Source organism: Oncorhynchus mykiss, chromosome 29, assembly GCF_057628025.1.
Source record: "Oncorhynchus mykiss isolate SJ-2025 chromosome 29, ASM5762802v1, whole genome shotgun sequence".
Lineage (NCBI taxonomy): Eukaryota > Metazoa > Chordata > Actinopteri > Salmoniformes > Salmonidae > Oncorhynchus > Oncorhynchus mykiss.
In genome coordinates this window covers 43,187,561-43,214,979 of record NC_143050.1, presented here as the reverse complement: position 1 = coordinate 43,214,979, position 27,419 = coordinate 43,187,561, and the positions used below count along the sequence as shown (strand labels likewise).

At 43.6% G+C, this 27,419-nt stretch overlaps 1 protein-coding gene across 4 annotated transcripts in view; it reads left to right on the top strand.

The window, feature by feature from the left end:
* LOC110509558 (metal transporter CNNM3) overlaps positions 1 to 26,029 on the top strand; it is a 29,301-nt gene extending 3,272 nt beyond the window's left edge. Inside the window, exons 6-13 of one of the 4 annotated variants that reach the window (XM_021590501.3) lie at positions 135 to 278; positions 1,779 to 1,937; positions 2,803 to 2,972; positions 3,649 to 3,745; positions 14,756 to 14,886; positions 14,972 to 15,101; positions 22,060 to 22,113; positions 22,453 to 26,029. In XM_021590501.3, coding sequence (XP_021446176.2) covers positions 135 to 278; positions 1,779 to 1,937; positions 2,803 to 2,972; positions 3,649 to 3,745; positions 14,756 to 14,886; positions 14,972 to 15,101; positions 22,060 to 22,076 — 848 coding nt within the window. In that variant the 3' untranslated portion in view covers positions 22,077 to 22,113; positions 22,453 to 26,029. Of the gene's footprint in view, positions 1 to 134; positions 279 to 1,778; positions 1,938 to 2,802; positions 2,973 to 3,648; positions 3,746 to 3,842; positions 4,792 to 14,755; positions 14,887 to 14,971; positions 15,102 to 17,191; positions 17,261 to 22,059; positions 22,114 to 22,452 lie in introns of those variants that run through there. The other 3 variants (XM_021590499.3, XM_021590497.3, XM_021590502.3) reach the window with 3 other exon arrangements.
* The last annotated feature ends 1,390 nt before the right edge of the window (positions 26,030 to 27,419 follow it).

The following is a 27,419-nucleotide window of genomic DNA, read 5'->3' as shown; positions in this document are numbered from 1 at the left end:
AATAGCCCAAAAAGGCAGTAATTTCTTTAATGCGACCTACGTAGGCCTGCCTTGTGAACAGCCAAAGTTGTGATCCGCTTATGAATTCACCTTTGATGGGCCCAGCTCTCCTGACCTTTTACCCCTCACTCCAGGAAACTCAGCCCTGGCCATCGTTCAGAAGGTGAACAACGAGGGGGAGGGAGACCCCTTCTACGAGGTGCTGGGATTGGTCACCTTGGAGGACGTCATCGAGGAGATCATCAAATCAGAGATCCTGGATGAGTCTGACGGATACAGTAAGACGAATTGATTTTGTGTGTGAGAATGTAAGAGTGTGTGTATGGGAATGAATGAGATACAGAGAGCGTATGTGTTTGTGTAATGGGTTACTGGGTAAGAGGACAGCATTTTGTATTTAGTATGATTGCTAGAATTTCCTTCTGTCTTCCTACAATTTATATCCCTCCTCTCTTGCCCTCTCCCTTCCTCCTGTCCCCTAACCCCTCTCCCTCCCTCCTGTCCCCTAACCCCTCTCCCTCCCTCCTGTCCGCTAACCCCTCTCCCTCCCTCCTGTCCCCTAACCCCTCTCCCTCCCTCCTGTCCCCTAACCCCTCTCCCTTCCTCCTGTCCCCTAACCCCTCTCCCTTCCTCCTGTCCCCTAACCCCTCTCCCTTCCTCCTGTCCCCTAACCCCTCTCCCTTCCTCCTGTCCCCTAACCCCTCTCCCTTCCTCCTGTCCCCTAACCCCTCTCCCTTCCTCCTGTCCCGTAACCCCTCTCACTCCCTCCTGTCCCCTAACCCCTCTCACTCCCTCCTGTCCCCTAACCCCTCTCACTCCCTCCTGTCCCCTAACCCCTCTCTCTCACTCCCTCCTGTCCCCTAACCCCTCTCTCTCACTCCCTCCTGTCCCCTAACCCCTCTCTCTCACTCCCTCCTGTCCCCTAACCCCTCTCTCTCACTCCCTCCTGTCCCCTAACCCCTCTCTCTCACTCCCTCCTGTCCCCTAACCCCTCTCTCTCACTCCCTCCTGTCCCCTAACCCCTCTCTCTCACTCCCTCCTGTCCCCTAACCCCTCTCTCTCACTCCCTCCTGTCCCCTAACCCCTCTCTCTCACTCCCTCCTGTCCCCTAACCCCTCTCACTCTCTCACTCCCTCCTGTCCCCTAACCCCTCTCACTCTCTCACTCCCTCCTGTCCCCTAACCCCTCTCACTCACTCACTCCCTCCTGTCCCCTAACCCCTCTCACTCACTCACTCCCTCCTGTCCCCTAACCCCTCTCACTCCCTCCCTCCTGTCCCCTAACCCCGCTCACTCCCTCCCTCCTGTCCCCTAACCCCGCTCACTCCCTCCCTCCTGTCCCCTAACCCCTCTCACTCACTCACTCCTGTCCCCTAACCCCTCTCACTCCCTCCCTCCTGTCCCCTAACCCCTCTCACTCCCTCCCTCCTGTCCCCTAACCCCTCTCACTCCCTACCCCCTGTCCCCTAACCCGTCTCAATCCCTCCCTCCTGTCCCCTAACCCCTCTCACTCCCTCCCTCCTGTCCCCTAACCCCTCTCACTCCCTCCCTCCTGTCCCCTAACCCCTCTCAATCCCTCCCTCCTGTCCCCTAACCCCTCTCACTCCCTCCCTCCTGTCCCCTAACCCCTCTCACTCCCTACCCCCTGTCCCCTAACCCGTCTCAATCCCTCCCTCCTGTCCCCTAACCCCTCTCAATCCCTCCCTCCTGTCCCCTAACCCCTCTCACTCCCTCCCTCCTGTCCCCTAACCCCTCTCCCTCCACCCTGTCTTTCTGTAGTCGACATGAAGGTGAAGCGTCCTCTGGCCCCTCTGGAGATTTCCCTGGAGCCTCGCAGCGTCCACGAAGAATTCTCTCTGTTCAAACTTCCCGAGGGCGAACCCAAGATCCGCACCTCGCCCCAGCTACTGCTGGCCACACACCGCTTCCTGTCCAGAGGTGGGAGTACATGTGTGTCCATGCGTTAGAAAGACTCCTTAAAATGAGTAAATTAGTAAATGAAATGAGACACCCACACTTCTCATGTATCCAGCCTGTTATGACCCTAACCTTCCCACTCAGTCAGTGGTTTACCAGGACCGTGACAGTTTAACGCCCAGTGGCGCAACTTTCACTGGGGTCGGGTTTAGTCCTACTCAGTTTTATCATTGGAATGTGATACAAAACAAGGCAACTGTGTGCTTTAGGACCATGCGTACACCTCCAAACGGTCGGGTAGGCTGTTTGGAGTGTTTATCCGACTGGATAAAAAAAATATTAAATAATGTCCCCCCACTTCTAAAACCAAAGTTGCGCCCCTGTTAACACCACTAGTAATGATCAAATCACTGAAATAGAAGTCAATGGAAACACAAGCTAAATACTCACAGTGGAATATATGGAGGAATGGATATTCAACAGGCATAGTTAATCTGTGTGTGTTGTAGGACGTAGACTTTGGATGTGGGTCTCTGTTGTTTGACATTTCTGTCCTCTTCAGCTGCTTGACATGGCGCCATCTTAAGCCCATAAGGTTTGGACTTAAAACAGAACAGAATGTAGAATCTAATTACAATTGAGTGTACTTTTGATCAGCGATGAAACCATAGGCCCAGGATCGCCAAACCTGCTCCTGGATAGTTGCGAGGTGTACAGGCTTTTGCCCCAGCCCTACACAAATGTATTGGGTAACGAAAGCAACACAGACCTGTGTATTTGGCAACACGCTTGTGCAAAGCAATGACAATGTGTGTTTCTTGGAAAGGTCCTAAGAAGATGCTGTTTGTGTGTGTCCTCTCCTGTAACTGTGTGTGTCTCCTTACAGAGGTAGAACACTTCAGCCTGGCCCGTGTGTCAGAGAAGGTGTTGTTCCACCTGCTGCGTCACCCCAGTGTCAACCAGGAAGTCCACTTTGACCCCTCCAACCGCCTGAGCGCAGACCACTACCTCTACACACGCAACCACCCCGTAGACTACTTCATACTGCTACTACAGGTCTGTGTGTGTGTGTGTGTGTGTGTGACCACTACCTTTACACACGCAACCACCCCGTAGACTACTTCATACTGCTACTACAGGTCTGTGTGTGTGTGTGTGTGTGTGTGTGTGTGTGTGACCACTACCTTTACACACGCAACCACCCCGTAGACTACTTCATACTGCTACTACAGGTCTGTGTGTGTGTGTGTGACCACTACCTTTACACACGCAACCACCCCGTAGACTACTTCATACTGCTACTACAGGTCTGTGTGTGTGTGTGTGTGTGTGTGTGTGTGTGTGTGTGTGTGTGTGACCACTACCTTTACACACGCAACCACCCCGTAGACTACTTCATACTGCTACTACAGGTCTGTGTGTGTGTGTGTGACCACTACCTTTACACACGCAACCACCCCGTAGACTACTTCATACTGCTACTACAGGTCTGTGTGTGTGTGTGTGTGTGACCACTACCTTTACACACGCAACCACCCCGTAGACTACTTCATACTGCTACTACAGGTCTGTGTGTGTGTGTGTGACCACTACCTTTACACACGCAACCACCCCGTAGACTACTTCATACTGCTACTACAGGTCTGTGTATGCGTGTGTTACTACAGACGTGTATGTGTGTATTGTTTGTTGGCACATGCATGTGTTTTACTTTAACTGACTATCTCTGTAGGGCCGTGTGGAGGTGGAGATCGGTAAAGAGGGCTTGAAGTTTGAGAACGGAGCGTTCACATACTACGGTGTGTCTGCACTCACATTGCCAACCTCAGGTAAGCCACAGTACTGCAGGACACACAAATACCTCACCACCATTACCTGGGTCGAGCTCATTTATTATTATTTTCATTTCATCTTTATTTAATACAGATTTTTCTCATTGAGAGAGAATCTCTTTTTCAAGCGAGACCTGGTCCAACAGCAGCAGGGGGAACAAAGTTTCCTGAAAAAAAACAACTTACTAACACATTGAACAAAACTATAGACACACGTTCAGTACAACAATGACATATTATGTAAAGAAACAGCTGTCCTAAAGACAATTACACTCTTCCGTGATATTTAAATCGACCAAGTGTGTTTAAACTTCACCAAAGTGACATTTTTAAATGTTCAGAAGAGAATTCCAGGACCACTGCGCTGAGTAGTTATCACTATTTCTACCATGACCTGTTCTAATTCTTGGTACTGTTAAAAGCAAATGAGAATGGGATTGTAATTGATATTTATTTACTGACCTGATTATTATCATTATTTTTAACAGAGCGAAAGTGGCATTTTACCCAGTATGGCCTCCTAAATCAGTGTAGACCATTGTTTAGGCTAGGTCAATGACGACCAGCCAAAGGCGCTGTAGAGATGACAATGATGTGTTAGATGTTTTTGATTGGTAATGAACCTGGGGGCTGCATTATATACTGAATCAAGTGCTCTCAGGGTAGTGGCTGAGGCCTATATACAATCTAAACCTGCCAGTAACGTACATCGTACCAGCTCCTTCCTGGCCTCCAGAGAAAAAAATCAACCCTGTATCCCGGTAATAAAAACCTATTCTCAGCTTGAGCTTTCCTTATCAAGTTCTCCACGTGAACAGTGAAGCTTTAACTTGCTCTATAGTATGTCCGTACAATGTAGCAATAACATGATTAATAGCATGCCTGGCATTTGGAAATACTGTGCATTTTGTTTTACCCAAATTCATAACCAGCGTCAAATCATACAGATTCTGTTGTATGGCGTTAAATGCTCTTGGGTATTTTCAAAAGCTGAAGATGAACTGCTACAACTTGAATAAAGAACAGTATCATCTGCATAAAAATGAACATCCGCTGTTTCAATATGATCCCCAATGTTGTTCATATGCAAAATGAACAACAGCGGGCCCAAAATAGAACCTTGCGGAACAACTCAGATTTACAACCATCCACCATTACACATTGTGTACGATTTGATAGGTAGTTTATAAACCAATCTAGAGCATGACCAGTAATTCCACAACATCTTCACTTTTGCACCAACACAGCATGGTCCACGGTGTCAAATGCCTTTGACAAATCAATAAAGACAGACACACACTGTAACTTCTTGTCAAGAGCACAGTGGATGTCATGTAAAACCTTCAATGTTGCTGAAACAGTGCTGTGGCCAGACCTAAAACCTGATTGCATTCTATTTAAGATGTTTTCATGGAGTGAGGCCTTCAGCTGCCTACTAACTAAGGACTCCAGTACCTTAGAAAGTACAGATGATTTTGATATGGGTCGATAGTTGTCTAGTAGCGAAGGATCTCCACCTTACAGGCGAGGCAGTACAAAAGCAGATTTCAGTAACTTCAGGATTTCCTTAACATCAAGCGTGAGGTTAAAAATACATGTTAAGTGGGGAGCGATGATGTCTGCAGCTAGGTGTAGGAGGCGAGGGTCTAGATCATCAGGGCTTTCTTTCTATTAATATCTTTCAGGGCTTTACGTACTTCTGAAACAGAGATGGATGAGATGGAAAACCTGGCGAAGGAGTGCACAGGGGTGTCGGGTATATTCACAGGGGGCTCATTTGGACCTGTAACCTTTTCAAATAAACTTCCTGCATCTAGAACATTTTGATTTAAGGCTTTCAGTATAGAGGTTCTCTCAGTTACAATCTGTGTCTACCAACAATTGTTTAGGAAGCTGTGTATCTTTTTTGCACTCCAAACCTTTCACTACATGCAAAAAAATTGGAGTGAAGGCCTGCTGGGTGGCGCAGTGGTTAAAGGCGCTGTACTGCAGCTCCAGCTGTGCCACCAGAGACTCTGGGTTCGCGCCCAGGCTCTGTCGTAACCGGCTGCGACCGGGAGGTCCGTGGGGTGACGCACAATTGGCCTAGCATTGTCCGGGTTAGGGAGGGCTTGGCTTGGGGTATCAGTATCTTCACCGACATTTCTATACATTTAGCAGTGTGTTGACCTCAATCAACCTGATATCCTTGTTTCAACACGCACCAGCGACTCCTGTGGCGGGCCGGGCGCAGTGCGCGCTAACCAAGGTTGCCAGGTGCACGGTGTTTCCTCCGACACATTGATGCGGCTGGCTTCCGGGTTGGATGCGCGCTGTGTTAAGAAGCAGTGCGGCTTGGTTGGGTTGTGTATCGGAGGACGCATGACTTTCAACCTTCGTCTCTCCCGAGCCCATACGGGAGTTGTAGCGTTGAGACAAGATAGTAGCTACTAAAAAAACAACAATTGGATACCATGAAAAAGGGTATAACATTTTTTAAATCATAATAATTTGGAGTGGTTATTTAAATTATCCGAAGTAGATTTAAGGTAGTGGTCTGCTTTCAGTTTTCGGGTCATAGCCACACCCAGATTTCAAAGACGTTTGAAAACCATCCAATCATCCGCCGAACCAGACCCTCTTGCTTTAACCCACATAGCATTTAGTTCCCTTATGATTTTAGTAAGTTCATCAGTAAACCAAGGGTTCTCTTTGACCTTAATCCTGAATTTTTTAAAGGGGCCTATTGCGTACATCCTGGAATGCGTTGTGGAAGTAAGAAAAGGCTAATTCAACATCGGGGATTAATTCAATTAAATTCCATTCAATGCTAAATATATCATGTAAAATAAAAAACTTGAATATCAAACTGCTTTCAGTTTTTTTATCATAATGACACGTGGAGATTGCTTAGGAATCTTACCATCTTTCACACAGGCAATAGCACAGTGATCACTAATGTCATTTGCAACAATATCAGAAGCATTAAAACGATGAGGAGTATTGGTTAAGATCAAATCAATCAAAGAGGATTTCAGAGGAGACTTTATATTCAACCTAGTTAGTGTTGACAATCTGAGTGATATTGTAAGTATTGCATAGCATTTTGATTTTGTATTTATTAGGGATCCTGCCAAGGCAGCAACTACTCTTCCTGGGGTCCAAACATATTTAAGCACTTACATTACATATAAAACAAAATATTAAACGGTAAATCATATAACATTATTACATATCTACAATACAAAATGTATAATACCACCATACAGACACAGGCATACATTGTGATATTGTTGTATGTGTCACGTTAACTTTCTCATCACAGATCAGTATCTCAATGCATTCTTCGCCTACATTTCTATACATTTAGCAGTGTGTTGATCTCAATCAACCTGATACCCTAAAATAAACAATTTTAGACCCGTCTAAATCAATTACAGGCACAGTTGACCAACCACACCCCTTTCCCCGGCTCTCAATCTTCTGCCGTTTCTTCGTTGTCTTCTTCAGAGAGCTTCACAGTTCAAAGTGGATGGCCCATGATAATGTCCCAATTTCAATGTCTAAGGAATAATCACATTTTCTCAGACTGACTGTCTCACCTGAGCCCCACCACTAATGCCTATTATGTCTTGTCCATTTGCCAACTAGTATACAAGCAACATGAGAGACGTTTTGGGTCTGATCTCTCTCCATGCTCACTCCACGTGGACTCCTGTCGCACTCCCGAGAGAGAAAAGCAGTTGATATCTTGGATTGGATGCTGTGTACAGGTTGCTGGCTCGGACTCAGGTCTCTCGATAGAAATGGATGCAGGACATGGCCGTATTGAACTTTCTTCAGCCGGTTAGAGGGGGTTTTGAGGTCCACGCCGTTTGGTCAAATTGTCCCTTCCATGCATCTAGATACCATCTGTAGTCCCCTTCGACGAGAGAGAGGACAGATCAGAACAACAGTGCATTAGGCATTTCCGGTTCAAGAAATCCAGACAAATTCAAGAAACCAAACAAAATATTTTCTGTATGACAAATTATTACTACTACCAATATTCTCAATGCAAAGTTCTAAGACAAATGTCAAAGAAAATAAATGGTTTCAATAATGTTTAAATCATTTTTCAACTTGGCTTATACTCCCCTATCACACTGTCGACCTCATCGCCGAGTCACAGGATCAGGAATTTAGGGAGTAATCTCGATCATTCAGCAGACCCAATCTGGTGAGATTTGTATAGAAACAAACAACACAACAATCCACTCCTTCATACATCACTCGATACACTGCTACATATCACTCGATACACTGCTACATATCACTCAGTGTCAAAATGGGGGAATTACCAGTCCTCTGAGGGTTTTTGGATTGAAGTTTACACACATGACTCCCAACGTGATTAATGTGTAAAAACAACAAATCAAATTATAATTACTATCTTTAACTCCATAAAGAAAAACAATGTGCTCATAGTAAAATAGACTAGAGACAGGTATATCCTTCTCTCGTGGCCCGAATCACACAACTATTCATTTATACTACATAATTATCAGTATTACACATTTCCTTCAAATCAGTGTTACATATGACCTTTAACTTCTTATGGCTGAGATCCCGTTACCGGGAGCGTTATAACAACGTCCAGTGAAAGTACAGGGCGCCATATTCAAAAGAACAAATCTCAGGTCCACAATAAATGTTTGTTTTGTTCGAAAATGTCCGTTATTTATGTCCAAATACCTTTGTTTGTTAGCGCGTTTGGTATACATATCCAAATGCTAATTCTGGTCAGCGTATATTGGACAAAAACTTCAAAAAGTTATATTACTGGTCGAAGAAACATTTCAAACTAAGTACAGAATCAATCATTAGGATGTTTTTAACATATAGCTTCAATAAAGTTCCAACCGGAGTACTCCTTCTTGTCTTCGTGAGCAATGGAACGCAAGTGACTATCACGAGGAATAAGCATGATCAGAAAATGGCTGACTGCCAGACACCTGACTGATTCTGCTATCATTCACTCCCACAACATCATAGAAGTCTCATTATAATTTCTATTGATGGTTGACATCTAGTGGAACCCCTAGGCAGTGCAACATCATTCATATCTCAAGGGGATTTCATTGGAGACTCTGGTGAATACATACAAAGCTCAGATTTCTGACTTCCTGTTTTGATTTCAACTCAGGATTTTGCCTGCCATAAGAGTTCTGTTATTCTCACATACATCATTCAAACAGTTTTAGAAACTTTAGAGTGGTTTTAGAGTGTTTTCTATCCAATACTAATAAAATGCATATATTAGAAACTGAGACTGAGGAGCAGACTGTTTACTTTAGGCACCTTATTCATCCAAGCTACTCAATACTGCCCCCCAGCCATGAAAAGTTAAATCATCACCCAACGTCTCTCGGGCTTTCCAGTGAGGGTCATCAAACCACACTAGAAAGTCAGGACAGAGGTCAAATCTCATTCAAACCCTTCAAATAAGTGTTTCTTTCTCTATTCGATCAATTATTTAAAAACAGTAATACATTTCATATTCCAGATTACAGTAAGTTTATACAGTACATTTCTTATAAAATAATCCACGTGTTCAATTAACTCAGAAAATAAATATTGAAAGTTTTAATTTGTGTGCCCCTTTTAAGATAACTTGGCTCTAACCTGTGAAAAACCCACTAAATGAAATGGACCACTCACAATATATCAGACAAAGCATTAAAAACACTAACAAATATTCATAATGTAAGGTAAAAAATTTGCCAGGACTTATTTAATGTGGGAGCTCCTGTAACATACATACTGTAGTGGACTTCCTTCAGAAAAGAAATCCAGATAATAGTGTTCCGTTAACCTCTCTAGGGTATGTGGGACGCTAGCTTCCAATCTGGCCAACATCCAGTGAGATTGCAGTGCGCCAAATTCAAATACAGAACACTTCTTGTGAATCCAACCACGGCGTCAGATTAAAAAAATGCTTTACGGCGAAAGCATACCTTACGATTATTTGAGAACATAGCCCAGTTGACAAATTATTACAAACATTAACCAGCCAAGCAGAACTGTTACAAAACTCAGAAATAGAGAGAATTAATTACCTTTGATGATCTTCATATGGTTACACTCAGAAGACATTCATTTACTCAATAAATGTTCCTTTTGTTCGATAGTCTCTTTATATCCAAAAACCTCCATTTGGTTCGCGTTTTCTTCTGGCTCAAACGTAGTCAAAACAGGCAGACACAAAATCCAAATTGTGTCCGTAAAGTTCATAGAAACATGTCAAACGATGTTTATATTCAATCCTCAGGTTGTTTTTAGCCTAAATAATCTATAATATTTTAACCGGAATATAACGTTGTCAATATAAAAGGTAAACAAGAAATGCACTCTCTCGGGATTGCGCATGGAAAAAGCTCTGTGACACGTCAGGGTCCACTCATTCAGACTGGTCTTACTCCCTCATTTATAAGAATACAAGCCTGAAACAATTTCTAAAGACTGTTGACATCTAGGATCTGCAAATTGAGTCCTAAGTCAATGGATACGGCAATGGCATTGAATAAAAAACTACAAAACCCCCCCAAAATACTTCCTGAAATCAGTTCTGTTATACTCACAGACACTATTTTAACAGTTCTGGCAACTTTAGAGTGTTTTCTATCCAAATCTACCAGTTATATGCATATCATATATTCTGGGCCCGAGTAGCAGACCTTTTAATTTGGGCATGCTTTTCATCCAAAATTCTGAATGCTGCCCCCTACCCTAGAGAAGTTAAGTGGAATAGACACCTTATGGTAAACAATCAGAGAGCCCCTTTCTGGTAATCTTATCATTTTAACCTGTTGAATTAATTTAGTAAAAATATAAAACCTCTTATAACAAATCTAGGACCTACAAAAAGTTGGTGCTGTCAGCAGCTCAATATTAAAACGTTCATTTGAAATACTTGCCACTGTTCCACGTAATGAAAACAGATGATTGTTTAAAATGACATTACCTTCCTGCTCCAATTCACTGCTGTTACCCAAACTCTAAAACCGAGCAACAATAATCAGAAACTGTCAAAGAACATGTCTCATACCTCTGCTCCAAATGTCCCAATGCTTCCCTTACAGCCCGCTCGCTTTCAACCGCAGCTAATCTATTTTTCAATCGCAAGGCTCAATAATTTAACCTAGTATTGAAACCTCGGCTTCTTCAAATTACTAAAATATGGCATTATTAGGTGCTATCCAATAAACCCACTAATAACATATACCACTCACGTCCTGTCAACACATCAATATATCAATCCCCTTTATCAATGTCACTGTCACCCATCGTAAGGTTTAGAAAATAAACCAAAACATGATTATTCTCTCCTTACTAGAAGGCAGTGTTTACGTTGTGGTCTATCCCAACAATATTCATCTATATTTGTAATACCAACCTCTGCTTTACACTTATTAAATGTCTATGATTTTAAGATTAACCTGTAATGAGCCTAAAGTATAAAATACAGCAGCCAATTCTTAAGGAAAAGACACATTTCGATGGGCTCAATACTACAGCCTCTTACTACCCACAACTTCGATCCATTACTGTTGTAGCCTTGTTTTATCATGATCACTGCTCTATCGCAATTGCCTATCCGCTATTATTAGAATGCATTAGATTTAGGTAACTGTCCCTTCTGATTAGGCTACAGGTAATTAAACAAACACTTGCAATTGTTGACAAGCATATATTCAGTTCATGATTCAGTGATTCAAATACGACCCCATTCTCACTAGGCAACACAAAAAAGTACTACCTCGAAATAGCGCCTCTATTCATGTTGAATAAATTATCCTTTCAATTTGATCTAAACAAGCTGCTAAAACGTTCAGTTTACATCTTATAACTAACACTTGCTATATCTAAGAAAAACATGGCAATAGTTGAATTGCAATCAAAAACCCAGATTTGAGTCAGTAAGATAGAACCTATCCCACAAATAACCCAATTATAATGCTGTGGGATTTTTAAAATCAGCTTATTATACACATTTCCACGTATAACATAGGAAATCTTAGGTACTCACGTTAACCGTTCCATGTGCATTTTCAACGACTCCATCGCCATAATCCCAGCGGAACCCAAGAACTTTAGTTTCCTGGACGCTGCCCGGCCGGTCATGGGAATAATGCTCCACACGTATCATCAACGGTTCTCTAGACTTCCAGAAATTATACACTTGCCGCTACTGTCCTAAAATAGCATTCCGTGCTCAATACCACCCCGCGATATTCTATGATGGGCAGTGATGGACGGAACCCCAAGATAATGCTACATATCGAAACTTATTATCCAAATTTTAAATCAGCTTATTATACACATTTCTATATCTTATTATCCAAACTTCAAATGAACACTTATTTCCACACTCTCACAACTCTCATATCACATAGGACACACAGGGGGATGAGACAAACGAGGAAAAACCGGTTAGCACTGTTTTTAGATTTCAAACCCTGTCTATATGAACAGGGAAACCTGTCCATTATCAAAATATTGCCTAATTAGTGGTCCCACAACGGGGTGTTGTATCCACACAGGGATATTGCCTAATTAGTGGTCCCACAACGGGGTGTTGTATCCACACAGGGATATTGCCTAATTAGTGGTCCCACAACGGGGTGTTGTATCCACACAGGGATATTGCCTAATTAGTGGTCCCACAACGGGGTGTTGTATCCACACAGGGATATTGCCTAATTAGTGGTCCCACAACGGGGTGTTGTATCCACACAGGGATATTGCCTAATTAGTGGTCCCACAACGGGGTGTTGTATCCACACAGGGATATTGCCTAATTAGTGGTCCCACAACGGGGTGTTGTATCCACACAGGGATATTGCCTAATTAGTGGTCCCACAACGGGGTGTTGTATCCACACAGGGATATTTCCTAATTAGTGGTCCCACAACGGGGTGTTGTATCCACACAGGGATATTTCCTAATTAGTGGTCCCACAACGGGGTGTTGTATCCACACAGGGATATTGCCTAATTAGTGGTCCCACAACGGGGTGTTGTATCCACACAGGGATATTGCCTAATTAGTGGTCCCACAACGGGGTGTTGTATCCACACAGGGATATTGCCTACTGTGGAATAGATTATTTTATGTCTATCCAAATCTGCAAATCTACCTACAGAGTACCCATGTCTCCTATCTAACAATGTAACACGGTCCCAAAAATCCAATCCAAGTACCAGGAATATCAAAACACTCAATAGTAAGGGCATACTTGTTTACCTCATTTATCAAAACATTCCATGTTATAATTTGCACTCTAGTCCCTCGTTCAATGAGCTTCACCAAGCCGAGTTCTCTCGCAAGTCCACTTGCGCTCTAGTTCCTCGCTCTACACATTACCCTCACCAGTCCTGATCAACCCACTACCACAGATCTGGACTTTTGGTTACCCGCAACTGGCTAATTTAACAATCATGTCCGAGGATAACTCACTTAAGAACACTCTTATCAACTCAACTCAGTCCTGCTAGTTACCTCAGCTGTGACCCTCTTAAGGAAGACCACGCTCTGAGCATACCCTCAACAGGGGCTTCTTATTTTTACATTTTCATCACTTATTGATAGATTGTCTAAGCCTACCTCTCTCAGTACTAATTTTGGTATCTGGCATCCACCCACGTCCACTTCCTCTCAGATCTTAGGCGGGTCCAGCTGCTCTATCATGAGTGCGTTTTCCCTGAGATCCCAATTTTGGATCCCCTGTGCACAGTTTACACAGACAGATCTTCAGGAGCGGTCAACAGGTGAAGTTGCAGATCTTCTCCTCGTTGCCAAAAATGTAGTGGAAATTCATGTATACTGAGAGAGACTTTTGTCATTTCTTCAAACAATCATCTTCATTTAACATCGATTTAATTGTTGCAATAATGAAGCTGGTCGACCTCACATTCCGTAGTGTGTGTTGCCGACAGCTGAACCTTTTAATGAAAAAACTGATCTTATCAAGGAGACCCAAAAATGCTTAGTCATGGCTGGTTAACCAATCCTAATTCAGATCACCCATCAAGACAAAGTCAGAGTTGACATGCTGTGATAACAGTTCTAAAAATACAATCCAAAGAGCCAACAGTAGCAGATGGAGGTCAAAACAACAAGATGCAACAATATTTAAGGATAAGCCGAGGTAGGTTAGGTTTAGTAACAGAAGTCAGAACGACCACCGAGACCTTTCCTTTTACATATACAGCAACACCACCACCCTTAGATTTACCATCTGCATGAAAAACACTGTAACCATTTATACCAATATTTATGTCTGTAAATATATATTTTTTTACCCAGTTTCATAAAGCATAAATACGTCAGGGACGGCAGTTTTAATGTAAAAATCATACTTCGGCAGAATAACTCTTACATTCATATGCAGAAACTTCAGGCCACTCTGACTACTTAATTTGTCAGGGGTAAAAATGTCAGGACCTGATTTAGATTGCACATTTCCAGACCGCAGAAGCAGCAAGATGATGGCAAGTCTAGCTCGGGGGTTACAACATTTGGATTTACAGACGGCACTTGAACGACAATCCACATCCTTTAACGTCACAAAGGGGTCTCAACAGAATAAAACAATTATTAACGTTTCACAATGGAAAACAATAATTAGTTGTTTTTTTTGGGGGGGGGGGTGTACATTTTCTTCCGTTTCATGCCTAATGAACTCAGCCCTCTGTATCACACCACAACATTCGCTAGCTAGGCCTTTTATCTTGAGTTCCAGGCTACCAGTGTTGCATGTTGCATTCTATGGTTTTTGATATTTGGTTACATAACGCAAAGTTAGTGTCATATGATGCTGTATTTCAATGTGGTGGCACAGTTTGACAGGGAAGCACAAAATGAGCTGACACAGGTGTTGTGTCCCTTGAGATTCCTGTGAACTTCAGTGCAACACCACCGTGTGAGTGTGTGTGCGTGTGTGTGCATGTGTGTGCGTTTGTTTGATGCACTTGTATGTGTGTCCAGTGCACCAGTCTCCAGTGTCGACCCAGCGTCGTTCTCCCAGGGATCCGTTTGAGTTGGGAGATGCCACCAGCTCATCCAGCTACTGTCCTGACTACACCGTCCGTGCCCTCACTGACCTGCAGCTCATACGGGTGAGGGTGTGTCTGTGTTAGAATACGTGTGTGAGGGTGAGTGTCGTGCGAGTGTGTCAGACTCACAGTGCCCTCCCTCTGCCAGGTGACTCGCATGCAGTACCTGAATGCTCTGATGGCGTCACGTGTTGGACAGAGCCCAGACCCTTCTGAAATCAAGATCCTGCCCAACAGTCAGACCAAGCTGCTCAACGAGAGGAACATCACCACGCAAGGTAGGTCACATAGACATACAATTAAAGTCGGAAGTTTACATTTAAACTCAGTTTCTCACAATTCCTGACATTTAATCTTCATACAAATTCCCTGTTTTAGGTCTGTTAGGATCACCACTTTTATTTTAAAAATGTGAAATGTCAGAATAATAGTAAAGTGATTTATTTCAGCTTTTATTTCTTTCATCACATTCCCAGTGGGTCAGAAGTTTACATACACTCAATTAGTATTTGGTAGCATTGCCTTTAAATTGTTTAACTTGGGTCAAACGTTTCAGGTAGCCTTCCACAAGCTTCCCACAATAAGTTGGGTGAATTTTGGCCCAGTCCTCCTGACAGAGCTGGTGTAACTGAGTCAGGTTTGTAGGCCTCCTTGCTCACACATGCTTTTTCAGTTCTGCCCACAAATGTTCTATAGGATTGAGGTCAGGGCTTTGTGATGGCCACTCCAATACCTTGACTTTGTTGTCCTTAAGCCATTTTGCCACAACTTTTGAAGTATGCTTGTGGTCATTGTCCATTTGGAAGACCCATTTGCAACCAAGGTTTAACTTCCTGACTGATGTCTTGAGATGTTGATTCAATAAATCCACATCATTTTCCTGCCTCATGATGCCATTTATTTTGCGAAGTACACCAGACCCTCCTGCAGCAAAGCACCCCCACAACATGATGCTGCCACCCCCATGCTTCACGGTTGGGATGGTGTTCTTCGGCTTGCAAGCATCCCCATTTTTCCTCCAAACGTAACAATGGTCATTGTGGCCAAACAGCTTTATTGTTGTTTCATCAGACCAGAGGACATTTCTCCAAAAAGTACAATCTTTGTCCCCATATACAGTTGCAAACTCTGGCTTTTTTATGGCGGTTTTGGAACAGTGGCTTCTTCCTTGCTGAGTGGCCTTTCAGGTATATGTCGATATAGGACTCGTTTTACTGTGGATATAGATCATTTTGTACCTGTTTCCTCCAGCATCTTCACAAAATCCTTTGCTGTTGTTCCGGGATTGATTTGCACATTTCGCACCAAAGTGCTTTCATTACTAGGAGACAGAACGCTTCTCCTTCCAGAGCGGTATGACGGCTGCATGGTCCCATGGTGTTTATACTTGCGTACTATTGTTTGTACAGATGAACGTGGTACCTTCAGGTGTTTGGAAATTGCTCCCAAGGATGAGCCAGACTTGTGGAGGTCTACATTTTTTTCTGAGGTCTTGGCTGATTTCTTTTGATTTTCCCATGATGTCAATCAAAGAGGCGCTGAGTTTGTAGGTTGAAATACATCCACAGGTACACCTCCAATTGACTCAAATGATGCCAATTAGCCTATCAGAAGCTTCTAAAGCCATGACATCATTTTCTGGAATTTTCCAAGCTGTTTAAAGGCACAGTCAACTTAGTTGTTGTGAACTTCTGACCCACTGGAATTGTGACACAGTGAATTATAAGTGAAATAATCTGTCTGTAAACAATTGTTGGAAAAATTACTTGTGTCACGCCCAAAGTAGATGTCCTAACCGACTTGCCAAAACTATAGTTTGTTAACAAGAAATTTGTAGAGTGGTTGAAAAATGAGTTTTAATCACTCCAACCTAAGTGTATGTAAACTTCCGACTTCAACTGTACATACATATACTGTACACCACACACACACGTTCCCAGACACCCATATACTAACACCATAGGCTAGAATGATGACATACATAACTGAAGATTGAAGTATGATAATATTTGTTGTTACGTATCTCATGTATAACCTTTACTGTGTACGCTCTTTGGGTGAACTAAGACTTCTCTCTTTTTTTCTCTTCCTTTTCTCCCCTGTCCTCTGGCCACTCCCCTGTCCTTTCCTCTGGCCACTCCCCTGTCCTTTCCTCTGGCCACTCCCCTGTCCTTTCCTCTGGCCACTCCCCTGTCCTTTCCTCTGGCCACTCCCCTGTCCTTTCCTCTGGCCACTCCCCTGTCCTTTCCTCTGGCCACTCCCCTGTCCTTTCTTCTGGCCACTGTCCTTTCCTCTGGCCACTGTCCTGTCCTCTGGCCACTGTCCTGTCCTCTGGCCACTCCCCTGTCCTTTCCTCTGGCCACTCCAGAGTTCCCTGCAAACTTGTATTTCTTTGACAACATTGACAACTACTGTTAGTGTTTTCTGTGTGCATGAGGTAAGAGTCATGAGCTGTGTTCGAATACTCATACTAACCGTACTATTTGTGGCGGAAATTGAGTATGTAGTATGCTTGTTGGTCATAGTATGGAAATAGTTAGTATGCCAAAAGTTCCTGGATGTCGTACTAAATTTGCCAAAAATACTAAGGATACAAGCAGTAGACACTATTTCTGTGCTTTTAGGGCCCATAATGCAATTCTTCAGAAAATGGGTGTGGCTTCTCATTTTCAGATTTGAAGAAAATTGCGAAGTGGTTACAAATTCATTGCTTTAACTAATTATGATGAATGTTACGCAATCTAATAGAGAAATTACTTTTCAAATAAGTTACATTACACATTTGGCTGACAATTTGTTAGCTACGCTATCCTTACGTGCGAAGCATTACAGCAACTAGTTACCTAACGTTAGTTGGCTAATACATCAAACTTGCCAGGCAGTATAACTATATGCTAACTAACTGCCCAATGTTTATTGACTTGATTATTCACACCATTCTTAGCTAAGTGTGTTCTCAATGGACATTGTTAATTCTGGCTATCGACTCCGATTTCAGAGTGTGCCAGAGTGCAAAATAACTGGTGAATTTATGAACAGCTGTTGAATATGGGCAGTGTCTGTAAATGTTGCCAAAAAAAGAGTCATTCAATTGTTGCCAGCAGCACAGTTAGTCACCAATGATCTGGATAATGTGAAAACAGCCTAACCAGCGCTGCTAGGGTGAGTAAAATGGTCAGAGTGAGGTGTTCTTCCCTGAGGAGCTAAAAGCTCTGAAAGCCAGTAGGGAAGTTGCTAAGGAGAGCCGTCTTCTCTCTCTCGCCCCAGAATATGATCAAAGTGATCAGAGTCGGAGGGAGGCTGCGCCAAGCAGAAGTTTTGGACCCCGATGCTATCCACCCAATTATCCTTGACTCCAGACACCCTCTTACCAGGTTCCTCATCAAGAGTTAGGATGAGAGGCTGCTCCACCCAGGGCCAGAGAGGGTCTATGGGGAGATCAGGCGTAAGTACTGGATAATTGGAGTACGAGGAGTCATTCGTAAGCACCAATACGCCTGCGTAGAATGTCAGAGATGGCGGGCCGGAGCCACGGTGCCCAAAATGGCAGATTTACCCCCTGCTCGCTTGCGCCTCCTTAAACCACCCTTCTGGTCAACAGGAGTAGATTGCTTGGCCCCTTGATGATCAAGCTAGTCGTCGAGTGGAAAAGCGCTGGGGCATTTTATTCAAGTGTTTGACAACTAGATGTGTCCACCTGGACCTACTGGAGAGGGGCGGCAGGGTAGCCTAGTGGTTAGAGCGTTGGACTAGTAACCGGAAGGTTGCAAGTTCAAACCCCCAAGCTGAACAGGCAGTTGCTAGGCCGTCATTGAAAATAAGAATTTGTTCTTAACTGACTTGCCTGGTTAAATAAAGGTAAAAATAAAATAAAAAGAGTTTGGATACTGAAGCCTTCCTCATGGCCCTACGGCGGTTTATCTCCCGACGGGGGAAACTCTACGAGATCCTGCCTGGCAGGAGAAGCCAGGTTGTAGGAAGCTTTCCAAGCCATGGAACCCATCCTCCAGGATCAGCTGATGGACCAACAAATCTCATTAAAATGTAACCCTCTAGGAGCTCCTCATTTTGGAGGAGCATGGGAGCGAGAGATCAAATCTGTAAAGACAGCCTTACGAGTCGCACTGGGGGACCAAACTGTCACTGAAACTGTCTTGAGGACCGTCCTGATAGAGGTGGAAGAGATACTGAACTCCAAACCCTTGGGATATCTCTCTGCAGACATCGCTGACCCTGATCCGGTTACACCGAATATGCTCTTGATGGGACGCCAAGATGCTTCACTTCCTCAAGCCATGTATGCTGATACCAACCTCGTTGGCAGGCGCCGGTGGCGACACAGCCAGATCTTAGCTGACCATTTCTGGGCCCGATTAATTCAGGATTTACCTACCAAGTCTACAGCACAGAGGGAAATGGTGGAGAGAAATGGCCAGCCTGGAAATTGGCCAAGTAATAATGATGGTGGACCCTCAGCTGACTCAAGCCTCCTGACCGGTGGGCCGTATCACGAAGACCATGCCTGGGACCGATGGTCGTGTTAGATGGTTAGCTTGGGTGCTTGACTGCCGTTGTAAGGTCAGAATGCTCGGATCAACCCTACTCCTCGGCCAGAGCGTCCAGTGAACTCTGAACTCTCCGAGAGGAAAATGCTCTGAATTTACGAACTGACCACTCTCTAGCACTCCAGATTGAATTGACAAACACACCCGAAATCATAAAATGTCCAGCTATTCATGTGTTATGCTAACAAGCTGTCAAGAGGTTGCATAGCAACACCATCAACTTCCGGTAGACAGGCGAAGCGCTAGTATGCTCAACTGAAATGATACCGTTCATTTACAGTATACTAAAATGAACTAATAATATATACTAATTTAAGGATGTAGTATACAGAATGTTAGTATGGGTATTCAAACACAGCTATGGTCTTCTCAGTAGCATGACATCAATCGTACACACTCTCTCTCTCTGAAAGGTTACCAAGGCATTGAGAGAGAGAATTAAACAGTCTAGGCATTTTCTTTACAATCACTCACAAACCACCTGAGTCATTAAGGGCTTTATTCAGACTTGAGATCCACACACTACACTTGAATGTTCACGGAAGTCTCCCATTGACATCAATTAATGGTTTATGGGAAGATTGAGCGTGCCGATTTCAAGTCTGAATATGGCCTTAAGAAAGGTTTGTCTCTCTTTGGCAGATCCTTCTCAGACACTAGAATAACGCTTGCTGAGTGGAACCTTCTCAGACACTAGAATAACGCTTGCTGAGTGGAACCTTCTCAGACACTAGAATAACGCTTGCTGAGTGGAACCTTCTCAGACACTAGAATAACGCTTGCTGAGTGGAACCTTCTCAGACACTAGAATAACGCTTGCTGAGTGGAACCTTCTCAGACACTAGAATAACGCTTGCTGAGTGGAACCTTCTCAGACACTAGAATAACGCTTGCTGAGTGGAACCTTCTCAGACACTAGAATAACGCTTGCTGAGTGGAACCTTCTCAGACACTAGAATAACGCTTGCTGAGTGGAACCTTCTCAGACACTAGAATAACGCTTGCTGAGTGGAACCTTCTCAGACACTAGAATAACGCTTGCTGAGTGGAACCTTCTCAGACACTAGAATAACGCTTGCTGAGTGGAACCTTCTCAGACACTAGAATAACGCTTGCTGAGTGGAACCTTCTCAGACACTAGAATAACGCTTGCTGAGTGGAACTTTCTCAGACACTAGAATAACGCTTGCTGAGTGGAACTTTCTCAGACACTAGAATAACGCTTGCTGAGTGGAACCTTCTCAGATGGAAGAGTTTCTTTAGACTTAGACTATTTCCTCTCAATACTTAGTGCCCTTCATTTGTATCACACAGATAGTGAGATATAATCATGAGATTACAAGCATTGGTTTCTCAAATGACTGCCTCGCCTGGTTTACAACTACTTCTCAGATAGAGTTCAGTGTGTCAAATTGGAGGGCCTGTTGTCCGGACCTCTGGCAGTCTCTATGGGGGTGCCACAGGGTTCAATTCTCAGGCCTGCTCTTTTCTCTGTATATATCAATGATGTCGCTTTTGCCGCTGGTGATTCTTTGATCCACCTCTACGTAGACGACACCATTCTGTATACATCTGGCCCTTCTTTGGACACTGTGTTAACTAACCTCCAAACAAGCTTCAATACCATACAACACTTCTTCCGTGACCTCCAAATGCCTTTAAATGCTAGTAAAACTAAATGCATGCTCTTCAACCGATCGCTACCCGCCCGCCCGACTAGCATCACTACTCTGGACGGTTCTGACTTAGAGTATGTGGACAACTACAAATATCTAGGTGTCTGGCTAGACTGTAAACTCTCCTTCCAGACTCATATTAAGCATCTCCAATCCAAAATGAAATCTAGAATCAGCTTCCTATTTCACAACAAAGCCTCCTTCACTCACGCTGCCAAACATACCCTCGTAAAACTGACTGTCCTACCGAAATGATGTAATTTACAAAATAGCCCCCAACACTGTACTCAGCAAACTGGATGCAGTCTATCACAGTGCCATCCATTTTGTCACCAAAGCCACATATACTACCCACCACTGCGACCTGTACGCTCTCGTTGGCTGGCCCCGCGCTACATATTCGTCGCCAAACCCACTGGCTCCAGGTCATTTATAAATCTTTGCTAGGTAACGCGCCGCCTTATTTCAGCTCACTGGTCACCATAGCAACACCCACCCGTAGCACGCGCTCCAGCAGGTATATCTCACTGGTCATCCCCAAAGCCAATTCCTCATTTTGGCTGCCTTTCCTTCCAGTTCTCTGCTGCCAATGACTGGAACGAATTTCAAAAATCGCTGAAGTTGGAGACTTATTTCTCCCTCACTAACTTCAAGCATCAGCTATCTGAGCAGCTTACCGATCGCTGCAGCTATACATAGCCCATCTGTAAATAGCCCATTCAACTACCTACCTCATCCCCATATTGTTTTTATTTACTTTTTTTGCTCTTTTGCACACCAGTATTTCTACTTGCACATCATCATCTGCACATCCATCACTCCAGTGTTCATTTGCTAAATTGTAATTACTTCGCCACTATGGCCTATTTATTGCCTTACCTCCTTACTCCATTTGCACACACTGTATATAGATTTTTCTATTGTGTTATAGACTGTACTTTTGTTTATTCCACGTGTAACTCTGTTTTTTTGTCGCTTTGCTTTATCTTGGCCAGGTCGCAGTTGTAAATGAGAACTTGTTCTCAACTGGCCTACCTGGTTAAATAAAGGTAAAATAAAAGCAATCAGGTCCGGGTGAATGAGAGTGCATGGAAAGCCCATTTGTTTCCTCATACTCTCTCTTGTCCCATATTTCTGTCCTTTTCTGCCTGCCCTATCTCATCCCTCTCTACTGCGTATGTATGTCGCTCTTTTCCCACTCTTCTCCTTCATCTGCTGTGTATACAGTACACCCACAGGAGGTAAAGACTAAATGCATTGTGACTTCATAGTGGGCTGCATTGTGATTTGTTTCACCGGTGCCATTGTGGAAGTCATAACGGGTGGCATTGTGATGTCATCTCCCCACTCACGCCCTCCTCCTCTCTCTCATTGGCTGGGTTCTACAGGTGGCAGTAAATCCCAGGAGAGTTCCACAGAAGAGGAGGCTCATGGGTAATGCAGTTCTCTCCCTCAGAACGACGTGTGTTACTCAGACGACCAACCGACAGTCACATGCGACTGTTTTTAGGAGTAGACTTAATGTGTTTATCTCTGAAATGCAGTGATTGAACCTGGCTAGTGTGAGCGTGTGTGTCGCTGCTGCACCATCCTCAGCTGTACTTCTCATTCATTATGTTTTACATTGAATCAGCCATGACTATTGTGCGTGTGTATGCATACCTGTGTGTGTACGCGGTGTGTGTGTGTCTCTCCTCCCTGTTGTAATTCAGCCTCCTTTCCTAAACGTTACATTGCCTGTTCCTTCATTTATTATCAGTGTGCCAAAGCGACTCACCTTAACCTCCTGTGGGTGTGCGTGTGTGTGTGGATTGTCAAAAGCCGTCCATCCAAGCATTAGACAGAGGGTGGTAAAAAAACAAAAAAAACAGTTGATTTGCACTAAAGTGGTGATTTGCTTTAGTCGTTGAATTATACGTCCATTTCATTTTATTCACTCCCACATTTCAGATGCATACATATTTGTATGTAGAGCCAAATATTGCTTGTTTTTGTTGTTTATACCATTCAATGCAGTACTTATTGATGCCTAATGAAGGCCTGTATTTTTTCTTTAGTTAGTGATAGTTCGCCCAACATTTAATAAATATCTATTTGAACATTTTCGTATTTTAACATTTTCGGTGAACTATCCCTTTAAGAGAGCTGATTCGATGCCCATTCCTTTGCACAGTCAGACGTTTAGCTTTAGGTCTGAGCTGTGATGAGCGAGGCAGATTACCCTGACCCAATCTGCTTTCATGCATTCTTTTTGTGTGGCCAACAAGATTCATGAAGTTGCCGTAGTGTGTTTGTGTCATATCTAAAGCACCTTGTTGATTTTTCTCATCCTTGATAGCCCAGTAGGTTGACTTCCATTAACATTCCACATCACTTCTGTGTCCAGGTGTGGGAGTGTGTGTCTGCTGTTTGGCTGGCCATATGTGTAACTCTTAACACTTGTCCGTCAGTATTCAGTCTTACAGACTCCTTCAGGAAACTCAATTTCCCATGTTGCAGCGTACCTACCCATGTGTGCAGGGAACACATCTGTTACCCACTGTAGAGACTGGAAACCTAGAGAACGGCCTGGTCCAGAATCAACCCCTTGGGCCTTCCCCTAATGCCTTCCCCTGGCCCATAGCCGTCTACCCTTTTCTTGTAGGCCCTAGTTATTGAATTAATGTTGGTTGATCTAAAGAAAAGGTGGTGACTCCACCTAGACTTTGTCAGGACTAAGGTCATGGTGAAAGGTCCCCATCTGATTAATTCTGATCTGCAAATATCAAACAAAGAGGGGGTAGGAGTCTTTGGAGTGGATCAAAGTTCACAGTGCAGACCATAGCAAAATGTTTTGCAATGGAAAATTAAAAACAAGAATTTCTTATTGGACAAGTTCGGGTAGTCCAACCCTGTTTCAGTCGTGTTCTTTTGTTTGGTGCCTAATGAACATGACACAGTGTTTCCCAGCGGTCATGTTAGGGGTCAGCCATCTTGTTTGCCTCAGTCCTTCCCCACCCTTCTGAGGGAGGGTCTCATTTTTGTTTATCTACTTTAACAATAAAAAAATCATTTAGCAATCTACACACAATGACAAATCAAACTGTATTTTTAGTTAGTTTTTTTGCTAATTTATTCGAAACAAAAAACAGTACCTTATTTACATAAGTATTCAGACCCTTTGCTATGAGACTCGAAATTGAGCTCAGGTGCATCCTGTTTCCATTCATCCTTGAGCTGTTTCTACAACTTGATTGGAGTCCACCTGTGGTAAATTCAATTGATTGGACATGATTTGGAAAGGCACACACCTGTCAATATAAGGTCCCAGAGTTGACAGTGCATGTCAGAGAAAACCATGCCATGAGGTCGAAGGAATTGTCCGTAGAGCTCCAAGACAGGATTGTGTCAAAGCACAGTTCTGAGGCAGGGTACCAACACATTTCTGCAGCATTGACGGTCCCCAAGAACACAGTGAACTCCATCATTCTTAAATGGAAGAAATTTGGAACCACCAAGACTCTTCCTAGAGCTGGCCATCCGGCCAAACTGAGCAGGAGAGAAGGGCAATGGTCAGGGAAGTGACCAAGAACCTGCTGGTCACTCTGACAGAGCTCTATAGTTCCTCTGTGGAGATGGGAGAACCTTCCAGAATGATAACCATCTTTGCAGCACTCCACCAATCAGGCCTTTATGGCAGAGTGGCTAGATGGAAGCCACTCCTCAGTAAAAGGCACATGACAGCCCTCTTGGAGTTTGCCAAAAGGCACCTAAAGACTCTCAGACCATGAGAAACAAGATTATCTGGTCTGATGAAACCAAGATTGAACATTTTTGCCTGAATGCCAAGCTTCACATCTGGAGGAAACCTGACACCATCCCTATGGGGAAGCGTAGTGGTGGCAGCATCATGCTGTGGGGAGATTTTTCAGTGGCAGGAACTGGGAGACTAGTCAGGATCGAGGTAAGATGAACAGAGCGCTCCTTGATGGAAACCTGCTCCAGAGCGCTCAGGACCTCAGACTGGGGGGCAAAGGTTCACCTTCCAACAGGACAATGGCCCAAAGCACACAGCCAAGACAATGCAGGAGTGGCTTCGGGACAAGTCTCAACGTCCTTGAATGACCCAGCCAGAACCCGGACTTGAACCCCATCAAACATCTCTGGGGAGACCTGAAAATAGCTGAGGAGCAATGCTCCCCATCCAACCTGACAGAACTTGAGAGGATCTGCAGAGAAGAATGGGAGAAACTTCCAAAATACAAGCTTGTAGTGTTATACCCAAGAAAACTCGATGTAATCGCTGCCAAAGGTGCTTCAACAAAGTACTGAGTAAAGGGTCTGAATACTTATGTAAATATTAACGTTTTTTTTATTTGAAATAAATGAGCAAAAATGTCTGTTTTTGCTTTGTCATTGTGGAGTATTGTGTGTAGATTGAGGGGGGGGGGGAACTATTTAATACATTTTAGAATAAGGCTGTAACAATGTGGAAAAGGTCAAGGGGTCTGACTACTTTCCTAAGGCACTGTAATTACGTACATATGCTAATTAAGTGATTCACCGTTTGATTCAAAGTTAAGCTGTTTTAACAATTATTTTGTATCAAGTCCATTCATATTGTATCAAAGACTGAATGTATATTGTAAAAAAGGTAATCATTACTTGTGCTACTTATACTGATCTGGATAATTCTTTTGTTTGTTGATGTAGAGAACTGTATATTATATACATACTTATAGAAAGAATATGAATCAAGGATGTAGATTTTAAGCTTGTAGTTTTAATCTCAGTTTTCAGGTACATATGTATAATACTGTTACCATGACGATAAAGGCCAGACCAGGTCTACTTTCTCTCCAGGTTTTGTTTGTATAGATTCTTTCCCAATTTTTCTCTGGAATGCTGAGTTGTGGCTGCAGGGAACATTGCATTGAAATCTTTCAATATCTGCTGTTTCTTAGTAATAAACCCAGACCTGGTATACATCTGTCTTTTAGTTTTGTATTTTTTTTACCCTGATTTCAGAAGAGGCTGGTGGGAGGAGCTATAGGAGGATGGGCTCATTGTAATTGCTGGAAGGGAATCATTGGAACGGAGTCAAATGTGTGGTTTCCATATGTTTGATAACGTTCTCCTCTAACTGATTTGTTTCTTAGTTAGAAAGCAGCTTTACTCCCTCATTTCGCGTTTAGGCGGCGAGAAGTGGGGGGAGTTAGGAGTGTCTGGAGAGCAGTGTTCATGATGAGAGGAGGAAAAATGACAACAGAAGAGAGGAAAGAGGATCAGAGTAAAGCAGAGTCTGAAATGATTTGTATTTATTTACCTCTGGTACAAGCTGGTGGCTTTTTTTTTCAATCATTTGCATGTCTTTGTGAATGACGTGTCAAGGGCTGAGTCTGCAACTCTTTTCTCCCCTCTTCTCACACCTCTGCTGCTCTGTAGGAGCAAGCCAGTGGAGTAGATATTGGTGGGCCCAGGATAGAGCTTCCCAGGTCCTGCATGGAGATGATTTCTTCCCTGCAGCTCAGTGCGGGAGATGGGCTGGGGGCCTGATGACCAGTCAGCACCGGTAGTGCTTGGGGCTGGGGCGCAGAGAACACAACCAGGTGCTGTTTCCAGTCACTGGTGTTTGTGCCTTGAAAAATCTAATTAGAGGGCTAGTACACATATCCAAACCATCCAAAACAATCAAATATCATTAACCGAGACTACAATAGGCTATATAATGTTGCAAACGATTGAGCGGAGTTGATTAGGCCTGGCCTAGCCAAGCTACTTCACTCTGCTCAAACGTTTTTAACATTTTGACTAAATGGACCTTGCTACTCAACGTGGTGTTACCAATGTGGGAAGCTTATGATTTTCTTTCTCTGACAAAATGATGTATGATCAAAAGTTTTCTGCTTTCTCTGCAGGAGTATGCTGCTAGGCTAGCTAGCCATTAGCCAACCAAGTAGCTAGCGCTAGCTATTGTTGGCAAAACATGGCTACTCTTTTCGTCGACCATAATAGAAAATACAACAACATACCTCATCCTTCCCATGCTTCACGTGTTGTACAAGCCAGCAGCAACAGCCTTTCCACCGGCATCTCCACTGCGGCCCTTGTTTTCCACTGCGACCCTACCCCACTTTTTCGAACAAGGGGTTGTGTCGGACCCCAGCATCTCCGCGATATCCCTCCACGAATTAGCATTTACATGCTGGTCTTTTACTAAATGTATGGCTAGAATCTTAGCGGTAAAGGTACTTCTGTACCTCCTCGGTCTGGACATGCTTGAAGTTGTCGTTCACCATGTTGAATTCACACTGAGTTTTGGGCTGAATCGACAAGGACGAAGGGGCGTAGACTTCAGCTCCTGAACTTTGGCTGA